The following is a 19,636-nucleotide window of genomic DNA, read 5'->3' as shown; positions in this document are numbered from 1 at the left end:
CAAACCACCGGTCGTTGGGGTGGTTAGGGACAACACGCGCAGGCTCGCCGCTCGTGTTTGCCTGCTTTAGCTGTCAGCTTCGTGTCACCTGAGATCGCGACTGCTGCTCTGGGCTTGCTTGCTTGGGCCAGCCAGACCGACGACATCTTCGGCGTCTACAGGAAAACGATGCCTGTTTCCTGTTCCCTCCATCGCCATTGGACCATGAATGAAGATGACACGCCGCCGAGCAGCCATCAGACAAGCAGGGAATCAGGGAAAGCATTGGTCAGTACAGAAACTGTATGGATGCACATTGCACTCAACCAATGATCAGTTCAGGCTGCATTCAAGAATCTGGAAACAAAATTGTACTACTCCTCAAAAGTGTCCGTGTACCTTTCCATTTCAGCGGAAAGTATTCACATTTATAATTATACATTTAGGAATCAATTGCCAGTTCTCAGAACAAAACAATGATGTCTGGCTATGTGTGCCCCCCCCCCCCCCCCCCCCCCCCCCCCCCCAACCCCAAACACACACACACGCAAAAGAGGATTGGACTCTCAGCTGATCCTACACAGACTCTTCCAGCGGTTCAACCGGCACGGCATAAGGAGAATACCAGTCCGCATCAAAGACATCCTGCAGCTGCGCGACAATGCTGGGGTTGTATGTCCCGAAGCTGACTCCAGCCGTGGTGTAGAAGTAGTCCCAGATGAGGTTGCTGGTGCCGACGTTCGCCCTCACGTCGCTGACGGCGTACTTGCCGTGGTTCACCCTGGTGAAGCCAGGGTAACGGTTCCCCGTCGCGGCGCCGCCCTGGGACAGAGCAGGTCCGGTCTCGTTGTGCCCAGGAACCACGTAGTACTTGATCTCGACCTTGCCGCCACAGTGGTTGTACGCCGAAGACGCGCAGAGAACGTTGGAGTACAGTAGGCTCTTCAGGTATTTCTCGGTGTTTGGGATGAGATGCGCCCAGTAGGCGACGAGTAGCCTCACGGTCGCGTTCTTTGAGAATACTACCTGGCGAGAGTCAGTTTACCCTTGGTGTCAGAGCACTGCCTTGTTGCTAATTAGAGGTAGATTGAAGAAAAACCTTCAGAAAAGAGAGCAAATCTGGGTTTTTTTTTGCCAGGGTCAAATGTTGGATCCAGTTGTGAATACCTCTGAGATTGCTGACGATAAAGATGACCAGTAGACTGTTTGGGTAGCATACTGTGACTGCCCAAGCCAATCCATGGTATTCATTCTTACAATTCCCCCAAGCTTAACAGACTTGATGGTGTCAACCCACCCCTGCTCATCTGCTTGGAATCTGCCAAATGTCACCTGTGAAACAAGAAAAGATGAAACCAACGTCCCGAAATGCACTACTTACTAGATTAATTAGTCCCCGGGACCAGTTATCTTTTAGGTGCTGCACATAATTGTAATATGATGAGTAACCAATAACGTTAAATCATGTTTGTTTAAGTCCAACCGTAATCAGAGACCACACTAAAAACTGATACCGGTCTATTCAAACCTATTACCCATTACCATTTACGTTACAAATTATAAACCAAACAACACCTTATTATATTGCATGTCTTAATTCAATGTTTACGAAAAATTATGTCATATAAGTTAAGGTAATGAAACATGAATACTTAATGTATGTATATGAAAAATGTTGATGTATGGGTGAAAGTACAAGGTCAGTCAGATGACTTTTTTCTTAGGCCAACCAGATGATGTAGACAAACAAACTTGGCATCCTCGCACACTGAAAAATTCCATTGAATATGCACTGCATAAGTACATATCACCATGAATATCAATGAGTTTACACTAAAAGTTAGTTTACAAAAGCATCGATACACTGAAGACTACGGACTAGCAATACCTAGATGTCTATAATGTGCTACAAAGTTACCTCAGGTGGCGCAAAGGAAAGGTAGCTCAAGTAGTGCTCCTGAGTAGGTTTCTTGTACCCAGGGGTTTCAAACGAAACATCAATCATTTCAGGATTTGCAAGAGCTGGATATCCATCTACATATGGGATGTCAACTGAAAGTGGTATGGGTGACCTGTTCGCACATTAAGAATAAATCTCTTTATTTGATCTAGCAAAAAAAGTCTAAAAGGAAAATACCATGCTTGAATATTTTTAAGGCATTTGACGGAGCCACAAGACAGGATTTAATAAGTAATTAGCAGCCACTGAATCATTATAAAGATGAGTGACAAAGGTATAAAGGATCGTATGTACCGAGCATTTTCAGAATCGAAGATGGATCAGCACTAAGATAAATGCAGACAATATAGGTTAATGGATAGGTTGTACATAATTTATTTCCCATCTATGTACCAGCCATTTTTTTTCCTTCAAAATTGTGTGCTTAGATTGTACATAATTTATTGCCATCTATGTACCAGCCATTTTTCCCCTTCAAATTTGTGCACTAAGTAGTAGATCGCTGCATGTGACCTGCAGAGGGAGATGCAAACCTGCATCTTTCTTTGGGCTGTAGGAAATGAGACCAGCATGGAACCTTTCTAGAAACTTGCCACTGCGTATCCCAGGCTTGTTTGGTGTAAAAAGTTGAGTTGAGGGTTGAAAGCGTCCACAGGTTTTGAAAATAGACCTCCACAGTTTTTGCTATCTGTGGGCAACCAGCAAAATAAATCCCAAGCTCCTTAACCTGCAATGCATGTAAAAGTAGTGCCACACAGGTTTACCAAATTGTTTTTTTTTCTCAACACCATACTGCAAATTTAGCAGAGCCTGTTTTTTTTTGTCGGATATACCTGAGTAAGGGATTTCCAGTCGTTGTTTGCGGAACCTATATACACATCCTTCTTATCTGATATCCAGACCTTTGCGTGCACAACACCAGATCCCCACCAGTCCTCGAAAAGAACGGTTGCGTTCTCAACATTTGGTCTTCCTGCAGCCAGGTCTGCGCTCTCTTGGTCAAAATCAGGAGCAAATCCAGAGTGCTGGACAATCCTGAAATGATACCACAGCTTGTCAATAGAGAAACGAAATCTCTACATGGACACACTGTTTAGTTATTTATAAATGTTTTGCTTGTTTGCTTTATCACTTCTCTTCTTTGTGATTCAATTGTGACACCAGTTTTTCTGTTGGCCGATAACTATATGTCAATGTTCCAACATACTCTACTACTATTCCAATCATCCTATGGTTAAGTAATAATCACCAACATTATAGAAACTGACAGTTCAAGTATGATACTCGATACTTGCCTGATTTTGATCTTACGGTCTGCAGCATTTTCCAGTGCCTTGTAAACCCGGCGGCCCTCATCGGCCCCGAATCTCCTCATGTCACTCTCGGAAAACCCGTAGTCCCCCGATTTCGGATTGTTCGGCTGGGGCAAGAACTGCCAGTACTGCGCAAGGATGTCCAGACTCTTCGTTGCATTCCCCGAGAGCCACTGGAGCACATCTCCTGAGGTCAGGACCCACAGAAATCAGCAGCCCAATGGATGGATATACGTAGTGACGGCTGCAAGAAGCATTAGTAATTTCACAAACCCACTACCACCATCACCAGCTATGTATCACCAATTCAGCATACGCCTACTCCCCATTCCCCAAACTGGCAAACCCCCATAGACGAGAGAGAGAGAGAGAGAGAGAGAGACGAACCCGTGGATAGGACCCCGGGGATGCGGCTCAGGTGCGGCATGTCCGTGGGGATGGACTGCACCAACCACGCCTTGCAGGTGTCCGCGCCGGCGTCCGCCAACGGCGCCCCCCGCAGCGCGGCGGCAGCGACGACGAGGAGGAGGAGCCGGCGGCGATGGAGGGAGGAGGGCATGGCTGGTATCGTCAGCCCAACTATGAGGGAGAGTGTGAAGTCGTGTGCAAGTGAACTCGAATCGGAGGGTCAAACCTGTTTATGTGATCAGTAATCATGCATGCCGCACGCCAAATTTTAAAATGACAATTACACCTGCCAAATTTAAATGGACAGATCAAAGATCCACCAGGTCAACGCACTGCGCCTGCACGGCTGTACCGGTTGATATATTTTGACAAGGTAACGGAGAAACGAAACGCGCCGCCATGGGCGGTGGATCCGTGGCCGAAGATGCCGCCTCCATTGCTCCGATTTTTTCGCTCCGTTCAAACGTGACGGATGTCCACTGTTCAGGCCAAGCATATTCTCTTCGTATGGATTGGATAGAGTGGGACCATTCGTTCAGCTTTCTCCGTCTACAGTACACTCCAGCCTACTATTACTACTACTATATTTGAGTGCAAGCAAATCTGTTCTTTTGTTTCCCCTACAAACCAGTGGACAAGCACCTGCGATATAGACTAGTACACTTAGGTGTATGGCTATTTAAAGTAATTGTATAATTAGAATAAAAGATATATGTATTTTTCTATAGTGAGTAATTGATATACATAGAAATAGAAACAAGTAGGATAGGGTTTGTTGAAATTGAGCGGGGTGATTTTACATCAGGCATGATCAGCCTAGTCTGCGATACCATTCGAAATTCCGGACAGCTGGGCCAATACAAGGCCCAAATAAGTCTTGTTTTACGGTCCACTACATCTGGCAGCCACGTGCCCATGACAGCTGAAAGGCACTCCCCCGAGTCCCCTGGCTTCGAATCGGAGATGGCACTGGGGCCCACATGCAGCGGCCGCAACCTGACACGGAGGACCTCGATGCGAACATGAACACCTCCAGGTGCAAATATGCAAAACAACCACACGCCCTCTTCGCTTCCTCATTCCTCAATCATCATATTCTTCTTTAATCAACACTGCGAGAGCCTCCCTCCTCGTTCGGTTCGGACTTTTGCTTCGGCGACTTCACGCGGTAGGCCACCGTAAACCCTAGCCCCAGACCGCGGGTCGTAGCCAACGAGATGCAGCTCTTCATCTTGACGCTGACGGGGAAGACCATCACGGTCGAGGTCGAGAGCAGCGACACCATCGATAATGTCAAGGCCAAGATCCAGGTCTGCCACCCCTCCCCTCCCCCTTGTTCACCTCTACGACTCCCGATTCGTAGCCGAATTGTGTCCTTCGTGATCGGTGATAACATCGGAGTAGTCGTGTTGATTGCTTCATCGATTTGGTAGTTCCTTTAGTGCGGTTCTTACCCTTTGCGGGGAAATAGATCTTGGGATAGTGTCTATTGGCTGAAGTATGAAGATTCTCCTCATAACTGGCGCTTATGGTAATTTTTTGCTGGTTGGTATCGTGCCGTGTACTGTCGACACTTAAGCCTTATTCGTTGTGATGAACAAACAAATTTAGGAAATTTAGTACCTATAAACTGTTATGTGGTTATGGAAGATGTAATATTTCCACAAGCACCTAGCATAGAATTCTTTTCATAATAAGAATGTAAAGAGTTGACCCCATACTAATACTGAGTATCACTATTTATGGCTTTTACTCCCTCATTGCCAAATTGTAAGTCGTTTTGAGTAGCACAAACTATGCACCTAGATCCTAGAAAAACCAAAACAAATTACAATTTGGAATGGAGGCCTCCATATTGCATCATGGTTGCTACTTAATTAAAGGCCAAGCCATCTTTTTTTGTAATACTTCGTTTTGTATACTATGTGACTTAGTTTAGGAAAACCATGACTTTGATCTTACTTGTAACCCGGTCCCATTGCGGAATAACATGTTTCTTATCCTCTGTTAGGATTTGCAAAGTAGCGAGATATTCCTTATTTTCGCTTATGTTTTTGGAGTGCAACTGCTGCTTAGATTCTCAAACACATTTTAGGAAATAAAAGCCGACTTTGAGTCATTTCTGGTGAACAAAAAATTGCCTAGTCAAAAACCTCAATCGGAGCTAGCTTTGGATAACATTGTCCATGCTCAAGTAAATTTTATTTGCTAACACTTGTCCATGTTCAATATTTGTATCCCACACCTTTGTCCATGTGTGATCATTTTTCATGTATCATTTGTTTTGCCAAGTGCATTTAAATGTGAATCAAATTCCAAAACTTGTGATAATCAATTTTAAGTAACACTGATTCAGAGACAGGTGAAAGAATGCCATTCTAACTCGGCAGGGTATCTGACTTTGTATTTTTCAGGACAAGGAGGGCATTTTGCCTGACCACCAGAGGCTGATTTTTGCTGGCAAGCAATTGGAGGATGGGAAAACTTTAGCTGATTACAACATTCAGAAGGAGTCAACACTCCCTTTGGTCTTGAGGCTCAAGGGTGGAACTATGATCAAGGTGAAGACACTAACTGGGAAGGAAATCGAGATTGACATCGAGCCCAATGACACAATTTATAGGATCAAGGAGCGTGTTGAGGAGAAAGAAGGCATCCCACCTATTCAGCAGAGGTACTCTACTTGCCCCCAAAATCTAAATGAATGTGAAACCTTTTTCTAAGCTCCAAATTCTTGTAATCTTTTTTAGCATTGTGTGGTCCTAATAAAAATGTTCCATGCATAGGCTCATTTATGCTGGGAAGCAACTTGCTGATGACAAAACTGCCAAGGATTACAACATTGAAGGTGGTTCAGTGCTCCATCTTGTTCTTGCTCTGAGGGGTGGTTGCTAGATTAAAAAGTTCTTGTAGTTTCTGCTTATGGTATCTGTTACATGGAGTTGTTTCAGAATTGAAGCCTTGTATTGGGTGGTTGATTGTACCATGTGATTAGCAGACTACTAGAGTCAGGTGTCATCTGTACTGTTTAAGAAATGCTTGAACTAGTTCATTCAGTTGTCAACTCATTCTTATTGCCCCGGTCTGCCCTTTCACCTAAATGGCTACATCAATCGTGTTGTGGTCTATTTTCTGGTTCCCTTGAATTCTCATCACTTGCAGACTAAGATTGTTGGCTAAATAAATTGTGTGTGTATCTAATTTTTGGTTTTCCTCATCACTCGCACAGTAAGAATGTACTCATTTTTGCCATGCATGTCCCTTTGATTTGAATCATTTTTCTTTGATTTGAATTATTTTGGTTGAAAAGGGATGTTGGCTTTTGCTGTTATTGTTAATCTAGGCATGAATTTGTATTATGGTTGTCTTCCACGGGTGCCCATCTCATTTAAAGAGCCAGCGCCTACATCTATTAAACAAACTAATCCGAATCTATTGTCGATTTAACTAGACTAAACTTTTTAAACACACAAATTATCGTATCGGTCGAACTCGAACAAATTGGCAACAAAGTTCATAACTCGGGTGGCCTGAAGTATTTGGTTGGGCATTTTGCTGTTGCTTTTGATTCTAAAATGCTAAAAGCCAATCTAAGAGGTCGGAGCAAAAGATGTTTTTAGAAGTAGATGCTTTTGCTTTTGTGTAGTCCAGTTTTGGAAGTATCTTGGATCCTGTTTTGCTTTTTGAAATGGTGAAAATAGAAAGTTATTCCATAATTGTTTTAAGAAAGTCAGACATGAGATAGTGTTGGTCACTTGTTCTCAAATGTTGTGAATCAAGAACAAGACAACACAATTGTTAAAGATTAAGTACCTTCGTCCTCCGAAGCATTATCTCCTTTTGGATATAATGATCTTCAGACGAAGGTCATGAAGGACATGCCTTCATGATTTATGAGAATAAGAATCCATGGAGATGATATATGTAATTCATTTGTTCATACACATATGTATCTCGTAATATACATATAAACATTAACATAATTTATAATACATTGATACCTTCTGCCTGTTCGAAGGTGTTGACGCGAGAGCAATTACAATCCAGTGTGAACAGTACGGGGTACTGTTCACCTATTTATAGCACGGGACACAGCCCGAGTAAAAATACATTTATGACCTCAATTTGTATACAAAATCGTAACATAGGTCATCAGGGATTAACTATTCTTTTCCTCTTCGGTTCAGCGCCATGCTTGACCTTCGTCGTCACCTTAAGCCGAAGTTGTCGTCCTTCGGTAGAAGCTTCGGTATTCGCAATTATAGTTCTTAGATAATATCTTCGTCCCGAGGACCTTCGGCAGAGAGGATCCTCAATATCACTTTGCCAGTGATACCTTTGTCTTAAGGACCTTCGGCGGAGAAGAAGACCCCCAACAGTAGCCCCTTCGTGGTGCTAGATTGTTTTTTCATAATGAGCTCGATACGCGAAAAGTACGAAGGCTTCGGAACGCCGAAGGTCCGAAAACACCTTCCCTGAGCTTGTTATTAAAAACGAATATAAAATTCACAGCGCTTACCGGTCCACCAATCAGCTAGTATGTGCGTCTTGGCGATTCGACTTCTTCTCCTGCAAGGCTATATAAACAGACGAGTTGGTGAGAAGTTACCGTAGCATTCATTGCTATTGCACCATTGTGCTGCTGAAAATTTTTACTGAAGTCGAAGCTTGCTGCTTTACGCTTCGGACAAACGTTTCAACACTTAAGCATACTTTGTCTGTCAGAGACTGAACATTGAAATGGCCAGAGTAAGATCTATTGCTAGAGTGGCCCATGAGGGAGATGAGGCTAGGACTACTAAGACAGCTCCTATTTCGGAGATGATGAAGCGTTCTGGATTGGTTATGCAAGAAGAAACTATCACCGAAGGTGCTGCTGATACCGAAGCTGAACAAACTGTTGCGAAGCTGATAGCGAAAATGAAGATGAAGATGATGGCAATATCCTAAGCCTGAGCAAACCCAGCCATATCGAATTTAGGAGATCCACAATTAAGGCAGAGGATCTAGTTTTAATGAAGAAACTAGGATACTTTGGAGAGAATGATGTCGAACTGGTTCATTTTGCTAGAGAGGAGGTGATTCCAGAGCCAAAAGAGAATGAAGTCATAGTCTTCAAAAGCTTCTTCATGGCAGGACTTCGGTTCCCCTTTATGAGATGATCAGTGAAGTTTTGAAGAAGTTTGAAATTTATCTACATCAACTGACTCCCAATGCCAATGTTAGACTTAGCGTGTATATTTGTGTAACGCCCTGAATTTGGGGGTAGAATTTTTTCTTCTTTTCTCTCACCAAATTCGGGCGTTACTCTCTTTTCTCTTTCCCCGTTTGCTCCTTCTTCCCAATTTCAAACCAGTATAGCGGCAGGTGTCCGTGTCATGTATAAACCAAAACCTAAGTGTCATGGGTGTTGCATCATGCCGAAGCGCATTTCTTTGTCTGATGATGAGTGTTCGTCTTGTTCCGTTCCGGATTTCGGTTCGCGATTTAATTCCATTTAGTGGTCCGCGCTCGTCGTGGGTTTTCGATCCGCGAAGTGGCCCGACCCAGCCCAACCTAGTCCAGCCCAGCCCAACCGGCCCGGCCGCCCCGGCCTGCGCGCCCCTGGCGCCCAAACCCCCCATGCGCCCCCTCCCCTCTCTCTCTCTCATTTGGATCTCCCGCGCAAACAACCTCTCCTCTCCCTCTTCCACCTCTCTCTCCCCGTGGTGCCCTAGGATTTGGAGACGGCGATCACCGGATTTTGGACCCCGAGGTGAGCTCCCCTCCCCTCCCCTTCTCCTCTCTCTCTCCCTCTCCCTCCTCTTCTTCCCCCCGCGCGCGCCCTCCCTCTCCCCCTGCCCGCGCGCGACCCCGCCCGTCCCCGCCCCTGCCCGGCGCGGCGGCGCCCGACCCCGTCCCCGCCCCCGGCCCCGGCGGCGCTCGGCCCCGCCCGGCTGCCCTCCCCCGTGGCGGCGCCCGCCCGCCCCCGCTCCTCCCCTGCTCGCGCGCAGCGCGGCCCCGGCGCGGCCCCGGCGTGGCCCGACGCGGCCCCGGTGGCCCCTGCTCGCCGGCGCGGCCCCGGCGCGGCCTCCGGCCCCCGGCGCGGCCCCGGCCGACTCGGCCGCCCCTGGCCGGTTCAACCGCCCCCTGGCCGGTTCAACCGCCCCGGCCCCGGCTCGGCCGCCCGTTCCCCCGTCCCGGCCTCGCCCGACCGTATCTTCGCTCGCCCGCGCTCACGGTGATTATTCGTTAATTAGCGTGTTGCGTCGCGCGCTTCGCCGCGCGACGGATTTGTCTAAATTCAGATTCTATCTTGTGTTGCGTCGTGCGCTTCGTCGCGCGACGATCCATTTTTGTTTCAGGTTGTTTAAGGTGTAACGCCGCGTGTGTATTCACGCGACGTTCCACTTTGGACTCAGTTTAGTCGACGTATGCCGTCGTGCGCTTCGTCGCGCGACGCTTAACGTCTCCTCGTAACTAAGGCGAAGTGTCTCGTTGCGTGCTCGGTCGCACGACGAGTCGTTAACTTCTTAATTTGTTTTAGAGAGCTTTGTCGCGCATCTCGCCGCGCGACCATCTTTTTATTTATCTCCACCTGCTAATAATAATTAGACATGAAACATGACTTTACTTTACGCTAAACATAGTGTCTACATTAAATTTCCTTCCATTAAGCGAGTGGTTAATTTATAATCATGTAACGTGATCGTTTCTCGACTGTCCTTTCCTCTTTCTCTCTTAACCGTACTCGCGAGCCCGCGTGGAACGTCTGTTTACTTATTGCATTCTATTGTATGGTGTACTGTTCTTTTGTATTAAATGTGTGGATGTATGTATGTTTGCGCTCGCATAGAGAACGATCCGGTTGAAGAGCCCGAGGAACTCGCAGGAGAAGCCCCTGAGCAGCAGTCGGTTGGTGGAGGCAAGTGTCCCTTGACCTATCTCTGTCCTATTCATTCTTTAATTCACCTCCTGCATTACACATTTATACCTAAGGATTGACTAGCTTTTGTTATCCATGTCCTTGTTTACCTATCTGGGTTGGATTATTATTATTATTATTATTGTTTAGTCCTATGCTATTGCTCAAACTCTAATCAATGAACATGATGAGATTATCTATGATACGCTGTTTTCCCCTTTCTTATGTTGATGTTATACTTGTGGTCTTCAAGGGGGCTTGAGCGGTTTCTCGAGTGCCTCTCCGTAAGGACCTGTTATATGGATGACCGCCCGGGAAAACAGTGCAACCATGAGGGTAGAATGGGGTGCCCTTAGCTGAATAATTAGAGGATTCGGGGTGTAGTTCGCTTCGCCGTCGTGCCGTCAATGGGGCTCGGTGTATGCGGCTCGCTCTGCCAAGGTTGATTCGTCCCTTGGGGAGGAGTGCGGTACATTTAGGAAACCTAACGGGCGGCTACAGCCCCGAGGAATCTTTGTAAAGGCTACGTAGTGAGACCCTGCCTGTTCACCTTGGTAGTGTTTAAGGGTTTGATCGGCCCGAGGCAAGAGGGAATCACGACTTGTGGGTAAAGTGCACAACCTCTGCAGAGTGTTATGAAACTGATATATCAGTCGTGCTCGCGGTTATGAGCAGCCAAGGGAGCTCCAGTGATTAGTGGTACTTGATCAGAGACATTGTGGTACGGGTGGTTATGAGATTGATGGTTTTGGTTATGACTATGGTGCTGGTAAGTGGTATTCTTTCCGTTTGGAAAGGGTACATCGGGTTAATAACTTGGGTTAATGCTAAAACTTGGCTTTCTACTAGTAAGTAATAATCTGACCAACTAAAAGCAACTGCTTGACTTATCCCCACATAAAGCTAGTCCACTACAGCCAAACAGGATACTTGCTGAGTATGTTGATGTGTACTCACCCTTGCTCTACACACCAACCCCCCCCATCCCCAGGTTGTCAGCATTGCAACCACTGCTCAGGCGAAGATGAAGCTGTGGAAGGAGACTTCCAGGAGTTCCAAGACTATGACGAGTTCTAGGTGTGGGTTAGCGGCAACCCCCAGTCGGCTGCCTGTGAAGGCCGCGTTTATCTACGTTTCTTTTCCGCACTTTGATTTATTGTAAGAACTATATGGACGTCTCAGACGTATGATGTAATCTACTATTATTCCCTTTTAATACTATTTTGAGCACTGTGTGATGATGTCCATGTTATGTAACTGCTATGTACGTGAATAACTGATCCTGGCACGTACATGGTTCGCATTCGGTTTGCCTTCTAAAACCGGGTGTGACATAAGTGGTATCAAAGCCGTGCTGACTGTAGGACCGCTAACCTAGAATAGAATGGTCGTTCTAAGGACTATAGACCTCTGTCTCTGCCTTGACTTTGATATCTCTTCAAAAGTTGGTCATACCGACCAAACCTATGTTCTACTATATACTATACCTTGCTGAAAATCATGTTTTATTCTAATCCTTCATTTACTTATGATTCATCATTTGCTGGTCATATTAATTCTGTTCTCACCATTTTGCTTGCGATGTCTTTTGTAGATGGCTCGACTTAGACACACTGCACGAAAGTCAGTCATCCCCTTCTTACCCTCCCGCCTTGCTGAGCGTCCGCTTCGCCGTCCCGTGGCCGGACAGTCCAGCCACTTGGAGAGACTGCACCACCGCCTGCATGAGGAGCAGGAACGTCGACGACAGGAGCAGCAGGGCTCTTCTTTCTCGCTCCAGCAGGAGATAGAGTCTGTGAGGAGCTGCTCCCCTGTGCTTCCTCTGGAGGCGCCCCCTGCCTCACCACCGGGCGCCCCAGCTTCTGGAGTAGCTGCTGGAGGAGACCCGGACGACGGAGGTGGCGACGACAGCTCGAGCCACGACACCGACTTCTCTGCTAACCATGAGCCGGAAGGATGGGTTGCTCGACCCATCACTCGCGACGCTGCTCGCGGGTGTCACTTCCACGATGCGCTCGACACCCTGCTACGTCGGGCATTTAACCGGCATACTTGGTCCGTCGAGTATCACTGTGTGGTCTACCAGCACAGTCGCGGGGTCTACCCGGACCGCTGGGAGGCAACCTGCTTGGTGCGCTGCCCGGAGAACAGTCTCCAGGGTGCAGAGGCCTGCTCAGAGCACTATTCTATCTCTGAGCGGGACTCCGCTGAGGCAGCCATGCAAGATGCTGCACGGCGTGCGCTTTCGCACTACTGCTCGGTTTTCGGTGGGGTAGCTGACGGTCTTGACCTGAAGTATTACCCCCGCCGTCCATCTGGCAGCACAGGAGGCGTGATTGTCTCACCTGTCGGTGAGGGCAATCCTAGGTTGAGCAGCACAGTCAACCTAGCCGCCGTGCTAAACACGGAGCTGAACCATGCATTGGACGAGCTGAGTAGGGCTCGTGCTGAGATCGCCCTGCTGCGGGCCGAGCGCGCGGAACGTCGTCACCTGGAGGATGGTTCCCCCGCTCCCGTCGGGACTCAGCACCTATACCGCTCACCTCAGCGTGGACACCAGTCTTATGGCAATCCCGCCTGCAAGACCAAGATAACTCTAGAACCATAGATCGTTAGAGTTGGATCTTGTAATTAATACAAAATATATATACATAGAAGCTTCAGCCTTAGCGTTAGTCTCGGTCTTAGTTAGTCTTAGTTAGACAGGGTAGTTTGCTATATCCTGTGCATTTATGTTTGTCATGATGAACTATGTTTGGTTTGGATCTTTGTAATGATTGTCACCAGAGTGTGGGTATCCCCTGCATTTTGGTTTACCTATTATGTTAATAAAGTTAGTTATATAGTTGGGAAACCTTTTATTCCACTTTCCTCTTTATCTGAGAAGCTGTGTGGTCTGTGTTGGAGATCAGTGAAGATGCTCATCTGTTCAGTGCTGTTGAAGAATCCTCTACTCTTTTCTTATGCTGCAAGATTTGCCAGATCAGTTCTGATGTGTGGTTGCATTCTGCAGATGTCAGAGAACAGGCGCAGAGGAGGAAGGCGTGCTCAGCAGGAGCGAGCCGCTCAACAGGAGGAGGTGCCTCAGCAGCAGCACCTGCCGCCCCCACCCCCGATGTCCATCGAGCAGATGTTTCTGATGCAGACTCAGGCAGTTCAAGCCATCGGTCAGACTTTGGCCGCCATTCAGCAGCAGACCCCACCTCAGCCTCAGATGCCTCAGATGCCCAGAGACAAGCGTGCTGAATTCATGAGAGGTCATCCACCAACGTTTGCTCATTCTTCTGACCCCATGGATGCTGAAGACTGGCTGCGCACTGTGGAGCGGGAGTTGCATACCGCTCAGTGCGATGATAGGGAGAAGGTTCTGTATGGTCCCCGTCTGTTGAGAGGAGCAGCCCAATCATGGTGGGAGTCTTACCTCGCCACCCATGCCCACCCTGACGCCATCACATGGGAAGAGTTCAGAGGTAGTTTTCGTCAGTACCATGTCCCTGCAGGTCTGATGACAGTGAAGAAGGAGGAGTTCCTGGCCCTCAAGCAAGGGCCATTGTCTGTCAGTGAGTACCGAGACAGGTTTCTGCAATTGTCTCGCTATGCTCCTGAAGATGTCAACACCGACGCCAAGCGACAGTACCGTTTTCTGAGAGGCTTGGTTGACCCTCTGCAGTACCAACTGATGAATCACACTTTCCCGACATTCCAGCACCTGATTGACAGAGCAATCATGACAGAGAGGAAGCGTAAGGAGATGGAGGATCGTAAGCGCAAGATCAGTGGACCCCAGCCTGGAAGCAGCAATCGTCCTCGTTTCTCAGGCAATCAACCTCAGCAGTTCAGGCAGAACCAGCGTCCACCTCAGCATCAGCAGTTCCAAAGGCAGTATCCTCAGCATCAGTACCAGAACCGTCAGAGCAATCAGTCAGGAGGTCAGTTTCAGAGGCAGAATCAGCAGGCACCTCGTCTTCCTGCCCCAGCAACCCAGCAGAACAGTCAGGCAGCACCAGCTCAGGTAGGAAACAGAGCATGTTTCCACTGTGGAGAGCAAGGCCATTGGGTGATGCAATGTCCGAAGAAGGCAGCCCAGCAGCAGTCAGGCCCCAATGCCCCAGCAAAGCAGAATGTGCCTCAGTCTGGAGCAGGCAATCGCTCTCAGCCGCGCTATAATCATGGAAGGCTGAACCACTTGGAGGCTGAAGCAGTTCAGGAGACCCCCGACATGATAGTAGGTATGTTCCCAGTCGACTCCCATATTGCAGAAGTGTTATTTGATACTGGAGCAACACATTCTTTCATTACTGCATCGTGGGTAGAAGCACATAATCTTCCAATTACTACCATGTCAACCCCCATTCAAATTGACTCAGCCGGTGGTAGAATTCGAGCCGATAGCATTTGTTTGGATATAAGTGTGGAAATAAGGGGGATAGCGTTTCCCGCTAACCTTATAGTAATGGGTACTCAGGGAATAGATGTCATCCTAGGGATGAATTGGCTAGATAAGTATCAGGCAGTTATCAGTTGTGATAAGAGGACCATCAAGTTGGTGTCCCCACTAGGAGAGGAAGTGGTGACCGAGTTAGTCTCGCCTGAGCCAAAGAAAGGAAGTTGTTATCAGATAGCTGTTGATAGCAGTGAAGTAGACCCAATCGAGAGGATCAAGGTTGTGTCCGAGTTCCCAGATGTGTTTCCAAAGGACCTACCGGGTATGCCACCAGAGCGGAAAGTTGAGTTTGCCATAGAGCTTCTTCCTGGAACCGCCCCTATCTTTAAGAGAGCTTACAGAATATCTGGACCAGAGTTGGATGAACTTAAGAAGCAAATTGATGAGCTGTCAGAGAAAGGTTACATCCGGCCAAGCACCTCGCCCTGGGCCGCCCCTGTCCTATTTGTGGAGAAGAAAGATGGCACCAAGAGGATGTGCATCGATTACCGAGCTTTGAATGAAGTCACGATCAAGAACAAGTATCCCTTGCCCAGAATAGAAGATCTGTTCGACCAGTTGAGAGGAGCCAGTGTGTTCTCCAAGATTGATCTGAGGTCAGGTTATCATCAGCTCAGGATCCGACCTTCGGACATTCCGAAGACGACATTCATTTCCAAGTATGGGTTGTATGAGTTCACAGTGATGTCTTTTGGTTTGACCAATGCGCCAGCATTCTTCATGAACTTGATGAACAGTGTATTCATGGATTACCTTGATGAGTTTGTGGTGGTATTCATTGATGACATTCTGGTTTATTCTCAAAGCGAAGAAGAGCACGCAGATCATTTGAGGATGGTATTGCAGAGATTGCGAGAGCACCAGTTGTATGCAAAATTGAGCAAGTGTGAGTTCTGGATCAGTGAAGTCCTGTTCTTGGGTCACATAATCAACAAGGAAGGATTGGCTGTGGATCCGAAGAAAGTGGCAGACATTTTGAACTGGAAAGCGCCAACAGATGCTAGAGGAATCAAGAGTTTCATTGGAATGGCCGGGTATTATCGGCGATTCATTGAAGGGTTTTCGAAGATTGCGAAACCAATGACAGCGTTGCTAGGCAACAAAGTTGAGTTCAAGTGGACCCAGAAATGCCAAGAGGCCTTTGAAGCGCTGAAAGAGAAGTTGACTACAGCGCCTGTCCTAGTATTGCCTGATGTGCACAAGCCCTTCTCGGTGTATTGTGATGCTTGTTACACAGGTTTGGGATGCGTGTTGATGCAAGAGGGAAGAGTCTTGGCTTACTCGTCCCGACAGCTGAAGGTTCATGAGAAGAATTACCCAATCCATGATCTAGAGTTGGCAGCAGTGGTTCACGCACTGAAGTCATGGAGGCACTATCTGTATGGACAGAAATGCGATGTTTACACAGACCACAAGAGTCTGAAGTACATATTCACTTAGTTAGAGTTGAACATGAGGCAACGAAGATGGTTAGAGTTGATCAAAGATTATGAGTTGGAGATTCATTACCATCCAGGCAAAGCAAACGTAGTGGCAGATGCTTTGAGCAGAAAGAGTCAAGTCAATCTGATGGCCGCTCGTCCGATGCCTTATGAGTTGGCCAAAGAGTTTGACAGGCTGAGTCTCGGATTTCTGAACAATTCTCGAGGAGTCACAGTTGAGTTGGAACCTACCTTGGAGCACGAAATCAAAGAAGCGCAGAAGAATGATGAGAAAATCAGTGAGATCCGGCGACTGATTCGAGATGGCAGAGGCAAAGATTTTCGAGAGGATGCAGAAGGCGTGATATGGTTCAAAGACCGCTTGTGTGTTCCCAATGTCCAGTCCATTCGGGAGTTGATTCTCAAGGAAGCTCATGAGACAGCTTATTCGATTCACCCTGGCACTGAGAAGATGTATCAGGATCTGAAGAAGAAATTCTGGTGGTACGGAATGAAGAGGGAAATCGCAGAGCATGTGGCTATGTGCGATAGTTGCCGAAGAATTAAGGCAGAGCACCAGAGACCTGCTGGATTGTTGCAACCGTTGCAGATCCCTCAGTGGAAATGGGATGAAATCGGTATGGATTTCATAGTCGGATTGCCTCGCACTCGTGCCGGCTACGATTCCATTTGGGTAGTAGTGGACCGCTTGACCAAGTCAGCCCACTTCATACCTGTCAAGACCAACTACAGCAGTGCAGTATTGGCAGAGTTGTATATGTCTCGGATCGTTTGTCTTCATGGTGTGCCAAAGAAGATAGTGTCAGACAGAGGAACACAGTTCACCTCTCATTTCTGGCAGCAGTTGCATGAAGCTTTGGGCACGCATCTGAACTTCAGTTCAGCTTATCATCCGCAGACAGATGGCCAGACCGAAAGGACCAATCAAATTCTTGAAGACATGTCGAGAGCCTGTGCGTTGCAAGATCAGTCCGGATGGGATAAGAGATTGCCTTATGCAGAGTTTTCCTATAACAATAGTTACCAGGCCAGTTTGAAGATGTCACCATTTCAGGCGCTCTATGGAAGGAGTTGTAGAACTCCGTTGCAATGGGATCAACCTGGAGAAAAGCAAGTGTTTGGGCCAGACATTTTGCTTGAAGCCGAAGAGAACATCAAGATGGTCCGAGAGAATCTGAAGATAGCGCAATCAAGACAGCGAAGCTATGCAGACACAAGAAGAAGAGAGCGGAGTTTCGAAGTCGGAGACTTTGTCTATCTGAAAGTGTCACCGATTAGAGGAGTCAGAAGGTTCGGAGTGAAAGGCAAACTAGCACCCCGCTACATTGGTCCGTATCAGATTCTTGCAAGACGTGGAGAAGTGGCCTATCAGCTCAGTTTGCCAGAGAATTTGTCTGCTGTGCATGATGTCTTTCATGTGTCTCAGTTGAAGAAGTGCTTGCGTGTGCCAGAAGAGCAGTTGCCAGTGGAAGGTCTTGAAGTCCAGGAGGACTTGACCTACGTTGAGAAGCCAGTGCAAATCCTTGAGGTTGCAGACAGAGTCACCCGAAGGAAGACCATCAGAATGTGCAAAGTCAAATGGAATCATCACTCTGAGGAAGAAGCAACCTGGGAGCGTGAAGATGATCTGATGGCTAAATACCCTGAGCTTTTTGCTAGCCGACCCTGAATCTCGAGGGCGAGATTCTTTTAAGGGGGATAGGTTTGTAACGCCCTGAATTTGGGGGTAGAATTTTTTCTTCTTTTCTCTCACCAAATTCGGGCGTTACTCTCTTTTCTCTTTCCCCGTTTGCTCCTTCTTCCCAATTTCAAACCAGTATAGCGGCAGGTGTCCGTGTCATGTATAAACCAAAACCTAAGTGTCATGGGTGTTGCATCATGCCGAAGCGCATTTCTTTGTCTGATGATGAGTGTTCGTCTTGTTCCGTTCCGGATTTCGGTTCGCGATTTAATTCCATTTAGTGGTCCGCGCTCGTCGTGGGTTTTCGATCCGCGAAGTGGCCCGGCCCAGCCCAACCTAGTCCAGCCCAGCCCAACCGGCTCGGCCGCCCCGGCCTGCGCGCCCCTGGCGCCCAAACCCCCCATGTGCCCCCCTCCCCTCTCTCTCTCTCATTTGGATCTCCCGCGCAAACAACCTCTCCTCTCCCTCTTCCACCTCTCTCTCCCCGTGGTGCCCTAGGATTTGGAGACGGCGATCACCGGATTTTGGACCCCGAGGTGAGCTCCCCTCCCCTCCCCTTCTCCTCTCTCTCTCCCTCTCCCTCCTCTTCTTCCCCCCGCGCGCGCCCTCCCTCTCCCCCTGCCCGCGCGCGACCCCGCCCGTCCCCGCCCCTGCCCGGCGCGGCGGCGCCCGACCCCGTCCCCGCCCCCGGCCTCGGCGGCGCTCGGCCCCGCCCGGCTGCCCACCCCGGTGGCGCTCGCCCGCTCGCCCCCTCCCGCGGCGGCGCTCGGCGCCCGTCCCCGGCCTCCCCTCGCGCGACCCCTCCCCCTCCCTCCCCGGCGGCGCTCGGCCCCCGCTCGGCCCCCCCCGCTCGGCCCCCTGCCCGCCCCTCCCCGGCCCCGCGCGGCGCTCCCCGCCCGTCCCGGCCCGTGGCGGCGCCCGCCCGCCCCCGCTCCTCCCCTGCTCGCGCGCAGCGCGGCCCTGGCGCGCCCCCGGCGTGGCCTGGCGCGGCCCCGGTGGCCCCTGCTCGCCGGCGCGGTCCCGGCGCGGCCTCCGGCCCCCGGCGTGTCCCCGGCGCGGCCCCGGCCGACTCGGCCGCCCCTGGCCGGTTCAACCGCCCCCTGGCCGGTTCAACCGCCCCGGCCCCGGCTCGGCCGCCCGTTCCCCCGTCCCGGCCTCGCCCGACCGTATCTTCGCTCGCCCGCGCTCGCGGTGATTATTCGTTAATTAGCGTGTTGCGTCGCGCGCTTCGTCGCGCGACGGATTTGTCTAAATTCAGATTCTATCTTGTGTTGCGTCGTGCGCTTCGTCGCGCGACGATCCATTTTTGTTTCAGGTTGTTTAAGGTGTAACGCCGCGTGTGTATTCACGCGACATTCCACTTTGGACTCAGTTTAGTCGACGTATGCCGTCGTGCGCTTCATCGCGCGACGCTTAACGTCTCCTCGTAACTAAGGCGAAGTGTCTCGTTGCGTGCTCGGTCGCACGGCGAGTCGTTAACTTCTTAATTTGTTTTAGAGAGCTTT

At 48.9% G+C, this 19,636-nt stretch overlaps 2 protein-coding genes across 11 annotated transcripts; one reads left to right on the top strand and one right to left on the bottom strand.

Moving 5' to 3' along the window:
• Positions 1-327: 327 nt before the first annotated feature.
• On the bottom strand, positions 328-4,145 carry LOC103631261 (phospholipase D Z). Of its 10 annotated transcripts, XM_020539366.3 has the most exons (8): positions 3,887-4,142; positions 3,640-3,813; positions 3,235-3,439; positions 2,773-2,974; positions 2,473-2,666; positions 1,898-2,051; positions 1,147-1,311; positions 352-1,005 (listed from the first exon to the last, which is right to left on the bottom strand). In XM_020539366.3, the coding sequence occupies exons 2-8, from the start codon at positions 3,809-3,811 to the stop codon at positions 556-558; spliced, it is 1,542 nt and encodes a 513-aa protein (XP_020394955.1). In that variant the 5' UTR covers positions 3,812-3,813; positions 3,887-4,142; the 3' UTR covers positions 352-555. The 10 variants fall into 10 exon arrangements, 7 of the variants coding, with proteins under 7 accessions (XP_035815983.1, XP_020394955.1, XP_020394956.1 ...); XR_004850231.1 differs by having other exon boundaries at positions 328-1,005; positions 1,147-1,771; positions 3,640-4,144; XR_004850232.1 differs by having other exon boundaries at positions 328-1,005; positions 1,147-1,747; positions 3,640-4,143.
• A 468-nt stretch (positions 4,146-4,613) lies between these two features.
• On the top strand, positions 4,614-6,877 carry LOC103629697 (ubiquitin-NEDD8-like protein RUB2). Its single transcript, XM_008650808.4, has 3 exons — positions 4,614-4,970; positions 6,075-6,334; positions 6,447-6,877. Exons 1-3 carry the CDS (start codon positions 4,878-4,880, stop codon positions 6,553-6,555), a joined length of 462 nt encoding a protein of 153 aa, XP_008649030.1. The 5' UTR covers positions 4,614-4,877; the 3' UTR covers positions 6,556-6,877.
• The last annotated feature ends 12,759 nt before the right edge of the window (positions 6,878-19,636 follow it).

Source organism: Zea mays, chromosome 6, assembly GCF_902167145.1.
Source record: "Zea mays cultivar B73 chromosome 6, Zm-B73-REFERENCE-NAM-5.0, whole genome shotgun sequence".
Taxonomy (NCBI): Eukaryota; Viridiplantae; Streptophyta; class Magnoliopsida; order Poales; family Poaceae; genus Zea; species Zea mays.
Note: the sequence above shows the minus strand (reverse complement) of the source record. Positions and strands in the feature narration are given on the sequence as shown.